Below are 9,731 nucleotides of genomic sequence, written 5' to 3' on the forward strand. Positions count from 1 at the left end.
TAAGATGAGTAAGCAGAGGTAAGGGTTCAGTTGAGATGTATGACAATGTACATGTAATTCATCTTTGCCACTTTTTTTTAATTGTATCTAACATCACTTCATAGGAAGGCAATAGCTGTGTGTTTCTATGGTTGGAATCTTATGAGATGTGTGCTAGAGAAGGAAAGAGAGACCAGGCAGTTTGGGATATTGTAAAAGTTTAAGGTGATGGACCATGGGCTCTAAGATGGACAGGAAAGATAGTGAAAATCAGAGGAAATATAAATACCAATGCATTTACTATATCATTCACCCATTGTTAAAATGATGTTTTTGCACATTTACTATGTAAAAGGAACTTTGTTATAGCATGAAATAGTAACAAAGGAAGACATAGTTTCATGGATTTTAAAATCTAGAGTGGAAACAGATGTGAGGCAAATGTACACACACATCAAGATCACAGTTTATGATTGTGGTAGATAGGGAAAAAGAGAATACATTCTGTAGTAGCAAATGAATGAGAACTGAAACAACAGAATATTGTTAGAAGGGAAAGGAGCGATAAATTCACTGTTTAGAGGTGGAGCAGTCCTAATAATAAGTAGAGTCAGAAGGTAATGGATGCAGGAGGTGCGCTCATCAGATTCCAGCCAGGATGTTGGATGGAATGTCCATCTGATACTGATAATGTGTTATTGACCAGATCTGTCCCTGCAGGCACAGAAGTTACCCGAGGTGAAAGTAAGTTTGGGGTGAAAAGAAAGACAATGAGCTAGATGAGGAGGATAGGGCCGGCAGGATTGCCTCAGGAGACATTTAGAGACATAAGTGCCTGAGGCCATTCAGTTTACAAGCCACAGGGCAGCTCCAGGATTCAGATGCAGGTTTTTATTGTTGTTGTTTGTTTGTTTTCTGGCTTAGAGGCCAGAAATACTTCTACTTAGAATACTCTGCTCTGAGAGTGGCTTTCTGCAGAATGCCAAGCAATCAAATCAAGTTGAGGAATGAAGAACTATGATGGAGGCTTTGCATCAGTAAAGCCTGTAAGCAGAGATGTGGGGAGTGGGGGCTTTATGGGTGAGTGCAGACGGTGCTAAGAGCACAGTACTTCTGGTGGGGTGCTGATTAGATACAGCTACCATGCAGTAGACAGTACTTATACACACATAACAATCACAGTGATATTGACATATCTCCAGCTTACAGGAAATCCAAAATTCTTCTCAAAAAATTCTGGAGGGAGGGAGGAATGAGCTCCCTGAAACTGTCAACAGAATAATCAAATTTTACAAGGTAACGTAGATGTCAGTGCCTTAAAGTTAAAATGAGGACCATTTGTAGAGGGCTACACCATTGACGTTTGTTCTGTTATACATTCTGGGCTTTTTTTTTTTTTTTGAGTGTTTGTTTAAAAAGATTGAATAAGGAAATTGTGGATAGTGGTTGCCTCTGCAGCCTGGACGGGCAGCCTGGACCTCCCTGCACAGCAGATGTCCTGGGTAGAGCTAGAAGAAGCCCTATTACCTTTTGTCATATGTTATTCGGTATTATTTGAATTGTGTTGCTGTGCGTGTTTATCACCGACTGACAATTTAAAATCACTATTTTTACTCGGCAAATAATGATTGAGTCAATTTAGCAGAAAACATGGTATATAGACTATGGTAGATTTGAATGTACCTAGAAGTCCTTGATTTGTAATTAGTCATTTTCTAAACGGGACTGCCTCTATAGACTGTAAAGTCTACTGAGTGTGTGTGAGCACCCTTATAATTTTCACCCAGAACCTAAGTCAGCGTTGGTACAATAATTAGGGCAATGTTGGGGAATGATGTTTTTGCTCTCATGCCCTGCCCAGGGCTGGGGAAGATATTAAGGGAGACTTTTATATTTTGAATGATTTGTTAAACTGAAATATTTATTTTGAAAGTTTGAGAGGGAAGCCACTTACCATGATTTACCTATTTTCTTGCCCTTTGAGAGGAAAAGATTCTGCTTACTAAATTTCTAAAAATAATCCAACTGCACATAACACTGTTGCTACTCTTCTTGTTTGTTTTAATTTTTTTTTTCAGCAGTGGGAGACCTCCCACCTGTTAACTCAGCCTCTAAATATCCATAAGGGCCAGAGGCTCAAAAGCAGGAGGCAGACACTCCGTCTCTAAATCTTGGAATCCCAGGTAGGTGGCAGAGGCCATCACATGCCAATTCCTTGAGGTGGCAGTGAGGGAAGGGAAATGAGTGCTGTGTTAGTAGCAATGTGGAACAGGGATTTGAACCCGGGTGCTTACCCACTGCCCTGAAGTCCCATGCAAGAGCTATTACCAGTAGATTTAGATATTTACACAGATAAGCATCCCAGCCAATTGTCAATCCACTGACTGACTCTTGGCAGTCTCAGTGCCCTTGCACCCCCATCCCCACCTCACTCCCTATCCTCTGCCCTCCAGTAGAACTGGAACAGAAGCTTAAGGCTTCACCAAGCCTCAGCCTAACCTTTGCTTACTGCTCGACTCTGGCTGCAACTCAGCTCCATTTAAAGATAAACTCAGTGCACCAACGGAGTTCCAGGGGGAGAGCAGCCAGGTTTGAGCCCCACCTCCTGCTTCTTCCACCATTCTGGAGCCAGGCCCAGGCTTTCTGGTTTTAGAACAGAGCCACTGAAGCAAGAATGAATTCCCTGTGTGGGCTTGGGTCAAGATCTCCAGCAACTTTGCAAATCAGAATATCAATGTCTAAAGCTGTGTTACTGAGTCACCATCCCAAGACCTAGGGAAATATCATTTGGTTAATATGACCCTCCCCATAGCAAGTCAGGTAAGCATGCCAGCTTGCCTACCCTAGTCAGACAATGACATTAGTTTCTGAGCATTAGTAAGAGCCCAGAAAACCCTTACACCCACCACAGGCAAGGTCAGGGACCTGACTTTCCCTCTCAACTCTCACTCCAGTATATGCTACTGATTCATGGGGCCAAGAGAACTGATTGCCTGAAGCACAACTGTAGCGCCAGCAACAGAGTAGAAAGTTGAGGTTGTTAGATGCTCCAAGGCTGCAGAGAGGACTGGAGGCTGTCCTGGGCACATGGAAAGGAAATCCCGGTGAGCATTTTTCAACAGTGGCTATTGTTACTGTGTATTTTGAAAAGAGATGCAGCATGCCCCCAGGTTTCTCCCACAAATCCTTCAATCTCAATTCCTTTTTCATTTCCCTCCATTGTCCAAAGGAAGACACACATCATCCCTCAACAGTGCCTCTCCTCTTGTTGGTTTTAGACTAGGATTTTCAGTAAAGAAATTAACCTCTCTGTTTCCCCTCCAAGGGCACTGGGATTCTTTTTAGCTCTGTTCTCAGGGTCTGTAAGAGGGAAGACCAACACAGCCCAGCCATTACTGTCTCAGATTCAGTAGAAGAACTGAAAATACACCAAGACTCACAGCTTCAACCCATCTCTCCTGTTGTTGTGTATCATGTCCCACGGCACCACTCACTAAACCAATGCAATCAGCCTACATGGATATCTTCATGAAATCCTATGGGGTTGCTGAAGATATCTGCATGCCTAAGAAAATGAAGCCAACTTGAGAATAGAAAGTGAGATCAAATTGAACAGGGGTTGTAAATTTGGATAAATAAATTCTGAAATTGCTGGAAGCTGGCTCAGTGAATTCATATTGGCATGGGCAAGTAGACTGCAGGCTTGATCTCACTTGTGTATGTTCAGATGTGCCTTCCATCATGGCATTTGGCACCAAGTGCACAACAATCAACAATTGGTGAGGTGCTTTCCTCCTATCAGCTCCCTGCTGTGTCTGGAGGCCTCCTCCTTATCTACTCCATTTGGTTCATCCAGATTGAGAGGTAACTAGATGCCTATGTCAAAACTGCAGACTCACAGAAGTAGCATGGGTTTGTTGAAAGCCACAAAATATTTATCAGTGTCTTCAGAGTACATTCTAGTGTATCACATACCTAACTTTAGAATTGGAGGAAGGATACAACGGAAAAGGCCAAAGTTGTTGATGCTCAGCTATCGAAGACGAGGCTTGGAGAAAGGTTTATGCTCCACTGTGCTCTTTGTTAGTTCACCCTTCAGGACATTTGCACATTTCCTCAATATCAATGACACAGTTGCCAAGGAAGATTATCGAGAGTGGTTCTCAAAGGACATCCATAAGGACCAAAATTAGGGCCAGAGTGAGGGGAATTTAGAACTAATAGGAAGTTTGAAGTGTGTAAGTGGCCACCTACATCCCTGCATATAATACAAGGAACTCAGGGAACATACAGTACTACTGCTCAGAGACCAAGCAACAATCCATTTCAGCCACCCTCCAATATCTAACATGATCCTTGGTCCATGGAGTGGGTCTTCTATGAGTTTTAATCCAATAGAAATTATAATAAGTATACCCTCTGTTCAATCATTACACAGCCCTGATAGGATCTCTAGATTAGTTCCCAGCTTGGGAACATGCTAAATACTATGATTGATAGCAACTGAATTTTGGTTGCTGAAGATGAAAATTTAAAGAAAATCAGGTAATGTAACATAGCTGGCATCTACACACCATTTATTTACCAGAGGGACCTAGTGATGGGCCCAGAAAGCCTAGTGTTTTCTATGGCTGAAAGGCAGTGAGCAATAACAGAGCAGGTGACTACTAAAATAAAAACAACCCCCCCAAAAGAAAGGGCAACTATTACCATTAGTCTGTATTAGTTATAATACTGGTACAAGCTTCATGGATACTTGCTATAAATGAACTCTAGTAAAATGATGATTATCCACTTAAGAACAGTTCATGGTTATAGGTCAGGGGACTTACATGAAGCTTCATCTTACAGATACCAGGCATGATTAGCAAGAACAACACAAATGCTATGAAAAAGGAATAAAGAAATCAAATGGGTCATGCTTGAAAAGAAAGCCTAATCAGTATTGAAAAAGCAAGGCACATTCTAGAATTATCTTTGTCAATTAAAAAAAATGTGTTGATTAAATTAGGAAAGAAGACATATAGTCAAGTGGTACATTAATTCCCAATGGTAATATTTCAATGGTTGATTAAGCTCAATTCTGGGGTTTCAGTTTAATGAATACATTTCTTTTCCCTCTCCTATCTGACTTATGGTAGTTTTGAATGGCAGTACTTTAACAAAATTTCCTCTTATCCCTGAAGACATGGACTTGTCTCAATCATTATTTAATCAGATTACCAATTACTCCAGAAGATGATGTGGATTCAGCAACTAAAGAAGGAAGCAGGCAGCTTAATGTGCTCAGCGTTCAAACCTGATTTTTCAAATCCTCCTCCTGTCTAGCTCTTTGCTTAAAGGAATGGCCTGAGGTGGCTGCTTCCCTTAGCCTCAAGCTGTCAGTCTGATACTTAAGAACTTGTCAAGAAATTTGTGAACAATTGAAAGAATTTACAGATGCCTGGCCAGTTGGGACATTTAGCACCCAGTATCAGATTCTTAATATGGAAGGATTGACTTGGGAATTGTAAATTTCCAGGTGTGGAAAACAAGGATGCCTTCACTTTCTGTCACCATGCAAAAGTCAACAACCCCAATCCACCTGTGAGAAAGCAGCAATAAGCCCTCTGCTTAACAAAGTTAGCAATTCTTCCTTTCCCTTCTTTTTCGAAAAAAAAAAAAAACTATTTATAATTGTTTTATGATACGGTTCCATAGGCTCTGGGATTTCCCATTCCCCTCCCTAAGTCCCCTCTTGCCCCTACTAATTTCCCCTCTAGTATTATGATGGGTAGTTCTTCATTACAGTCATAAATCTGTCATTCTGCTATTGAAGGTTTCCCCTACATTGTAGGCACAGACAGCATCGTACTGTCAGGATATTGCCAAATGTTTCACTACTTTCCCTTCTTTCTAATGTAACGTTCTTTTGGTCACTCGCGTTGTGTGTGTGTGTGTGTGTGTGTGTAAAAGTGTAAATAGTTTTCCTGAAGAAGTGTGCTTTTGCTAAATGGATGGCTGTCTTTCATTTTAACCTGGGATTTTTCTCCCATAAAAACATGTCTCTCCAATCCCAGCACAATGCAGATGTGCAGCAAATGCTAGCTAATTCTGGTTCTTCTTACAATAACAGTGCTGGGAAATCTGGGCAAAAAGAGAAAAAAAGCTGTTTTTGTTAGTCCTGCTCTTTACGTCTCAGGCTGATAGCTAAACTCTCAGCTAATTACCCCCTGGGCCCCAGGTTTGCTATAGCCTTCTAAAATACACAAAACCCAACTGAAGGCAAGACGTCATTAGCACTACATAATTCAAGCAAACAATCCATGTGTTTACTCTCCCAGCTACGGACCACCTGCCTTCCCATCCCACCAAGCAGGTTATCTATATATAAGATGTCCTGTTCGCACTCCGACAGAGGGAGCCCCTCCTTTGGCCTTCACCATCTGTGAATCTGAGAGTGGCTCAGCTCCAGCCAGCATGTGTCTCCTCTTATTCCAGCTGCTGGTATTCCTACCCCTGGGAGAGGCTGGAGAGCATCTGCAGGGCAGCCAGTATCACAGTGTTCTCTCCCAGAGGCCCCTAGAAAGACATCACAGAGAGCTCCCTGTGGGCAACCATGGGGAAGCAGACGACAAGCCAGATTTGTTTGTGGCATTGCCCCACCTGATGGGTGCCAGCCCTTCAGGAGAAAGCCAGAGGCAAAGAGAGAAAATGCTGTCTAGGTTCGGCAGGTTCTGGAAGAAACCTGATAGAGAACCACATCTAGCCAGGGAATTGGATGATGAGCAGGTACCACCTGGGACCCAGGCCCACACTCAGCCTATGAATGCAATCAAAATGGAGAAATCTCCTCTTCAGGAAGAAGCCAAGAAATTCTGGCACCACTTCATGTTCAGAAAGAGTCCAGCTTCACAGGGGATCATTTTGCCCATCAAAAGTCACGAAGTACATTGGGAGACCTGTAGGACTGTGCCCTTCAGCCAGGTACGTGTTCTGGGGGGGGGGGGGGTTGAGCAGGTGGAGAGCTGGGACAGGTGGAGGGCAGGAAAAAGAGACTGTTGAGCATCCTCAAATTCTAAGTCTGGTTTGGGGCCTTCATAAAGGCATGATCATATCCCATATATTTTTTTTCTTAGTGTTCTATTATTTCTTGGCATTCTTGGAATGTTGTATGGTGGTGCTATCAGCAATCAATAATTTTGATAACAGAGAGCTTTGCTCGATTTATTTGTCTTAGGTTGATAAGAATCTATCTGGTACCCTTCCTTAGGATAATGGGGACTTTAAAGCACACACCAGAATTTTGCTGTGGCTGTATCTCTCACATGGTTAGGATGTGAGTATTTAGGTCATTTCCATCTATAAATAAAGTAAAATACATTAGGCTTCCCCCCAAAACACCCTCGCAAATATCTATGATGCTCTTGATCTCTGTGTTTCACATTTACCACTTCCTAAGTTAGGAAGGAATTTTTTTAGCGGTTCATCAACGCTATCCAACTTTCTAAAACCTATCCCATAACCTCCAAGTATGTTGCAATCTTCAGGAAATAATTTCTAACATCACTTCCAGCATTACCCTGTCCCCCTGCTCCCAATGATTTTATTTCACTTATTTTCCCTTAAGCTTTCAAAATATATCCTTGATGTGAAGTCAAATCTCCTCTCCTACTTGTCTCCTGGTTCATATTATATTGGTTGAATTGTGGCTGCTATGATCAATTCCACACCATTGTGACAAAAGATCAGTCTACTTTCTATTTTTTTTTCTGTCTTGCAAATCCTCAGATACATTAAATTAAAATCGATAAAATACACCAGGTCTTTAAACCTGGAAACACTGAACCAAAAATAATGCAATGGCAGAGAAAAATTGTATAATCCAATGATATTACTCAACTGAATAGGAAACATTATGTAGCAGTTGACTGTTGGTGGCAGTTAAGTATTCTACCTGAAAACACAGAGACATGGAGCAACAATAGGACAATTATCAAATAATAATGACTGCTTTGTTGGTCCATATGCAGCTAGAAAATTGCTTCCAAGAATCAGGTAGATTTCCTTTAAAATCTTTATTTTGATTTCTACTGTCAATTAAATTTATATCAAAGTGTTTGTTACAGGTTTTGACAGGCATACTAAAGTAAGGATATGGGCCTATGAGAGAAGCGAGAGTGCTGTAACACATGGTCATTTGAAGGCATATAGTTGCAATCCTGCTGCATGTGATTTCACAGACCTGAATGCTCTGTATGTCCCACAAAACAGGATTGAATTAGATTTATGATGTTCTAACCCACTATATGATGAGTTGAACAAGTGTGTGTGTGTGTGTGTGTGTGTGTGTGTGTGTGTGTGTGTAGAACCTACAGTGTACAATGTACTGTGAGGAGTAGAAACTAAAGCATGTTGCTTCTGCAAAAATCTTTCAAGCAGAATTTTTTCAAGTACTCACATTCAATTAGACACTACCTGTTACTGTTTGGGATGTGCAATATTGAGTGAAACATTTCAAAGTCAACTTTGAGATTTCTGCAAGGATAGTTGTGAATTTATTCAGTAAAGAGAATTTACTACAAAATGTATCTCAAATTGAAAACCTTTGGGAACTGTATTCATTTGTATTAAGGTGTGATTCAATGGGATCAGAAGAAATGTGTTTTTTTTTTTTTTTTTTAGACTATCACCCATGAAGGCTGTGAAGAAGTGGTTGTGCAGAACAACCTCTGCTTTGGGAAATGTGGGTCTGTTCACTTTCCTGAGGCTGCACCACACCTCCATACCTTCTGTTCCCACTGCTCACCTGCCAAGTCCACCACGATGCACTTGCAGCTGAACTGTACAGGCATTCCCTCTGTGGTCAAGGCAGTGATGCTGGTGGAGGAGTGCCAGTGCAAGGAGAAGACAGAACATGGACATAGACACCACCTACAGGCTGATGCCCAGGACTCCTTTATACCGGGAGTTTCAACTTAAAAAAAAAAAAGGCTATCTCGCTATTACCATGGAAAAGCAAAAACTGAACAGTAAAGGGGGCTGAGTATTCAGTCTGGAAATGTTAAGTGGGTACAAAAGCTTTAAGGACAAGATGGTTTATAGAAACCTTTTATATCTTAAGTTTTTCTAATTTGGGGGACTCAGCTGATTGCTAAAGTCTTTTCTGCTATAAGTATTCTGTGGCCTATTTTTTTCAAGGGTTGGTAAAGATTCTCCATCTAAAGAAGGAAAAGAAAGAAATCAGGCTATAGTCATGATAGCTGGTGAGATCACCAGAAGAAGACGAAGCTGAGCAAAACAAAACGAAATCAAAGAAAGAACGAAGGGAGGAAGGAGAAAGGGGGAAAGAAGAAAGAGAAGACAGAAAAGAGGGAGAGGAGGGAAGGGAAGAGGAAGGAAGAAAGGAAGAAAAGCAGGCGGGCAGGCAGGTTACGGTGTTTTTAGAAAGAATTCCTCATCCATGCAGCTGTTTCTGTGACTCAAGCACTATTTTGCTTTGCTTAGATGATAGTCTTTCTACAGATGTAAAGAGAAACTAGGTTGCCTCCCTTTTAAAATACTGCCTTTATAAAAATCTTAATGTCAGGTCTCTGCTTTGAAGAGGGAATATTATGCTATGTTTAGTAGTTTGCATAGGGAAGAGGAAAATGTCATAGGTAGCCAGACCAGTGCCTTGGTTATGTGGAATGGAATATACCAGTGCCTTGTTTCAAGGTCAATCCAGGGATGGCTTATGGATATAACCAACACAGGTCAAAATAAGTGTCAAA

The 9,731-nt window shown here is 41.4% G+C and overlaps 1 protein-coding gene across 1 annotated transcript; it reads left to right on the forward strand.

Moving 5' to 3' along the window:
• Positions 1-6,438: 6,438 nt before the first annotated feature.
• On the forward strand, positions 6,439-8,940 carry CER1 (cerberus 1, DAN family BMP antagonist). The gene is made up of 2 exons (XM_040963802.1): positions 6,439-6,945; positions 8,644-8,940. The coding sequence occupies exons 1-2, from the start codon at positions 6,439-6,441 to the stop codon at positions 8,938-8,940; spliced, it is 804 nt and encodes a 267-aa protein (XP_040819736.1).
• Positions 8,941-9,731: the final 791 nt, after the last annotated feature.

Source organism: Ochotona curzoniae, unplaced genomic scaffold, assembly GCF_017591425.1.
Source record: "Ochotona curzoniae isolate NIBS_2020 unplaced genomic scaffold, NIBS_Ocur_1.0 scaffold_3208, whole genome shotgun sequence".
NCBI classification, from domain to species: domain Eukaryota; kingdom Metazoa; phylum Chordata; class Mammalia; order Lagomorpha; family Ochotonidae; genus Ochotona; species Ochotona curzoniae.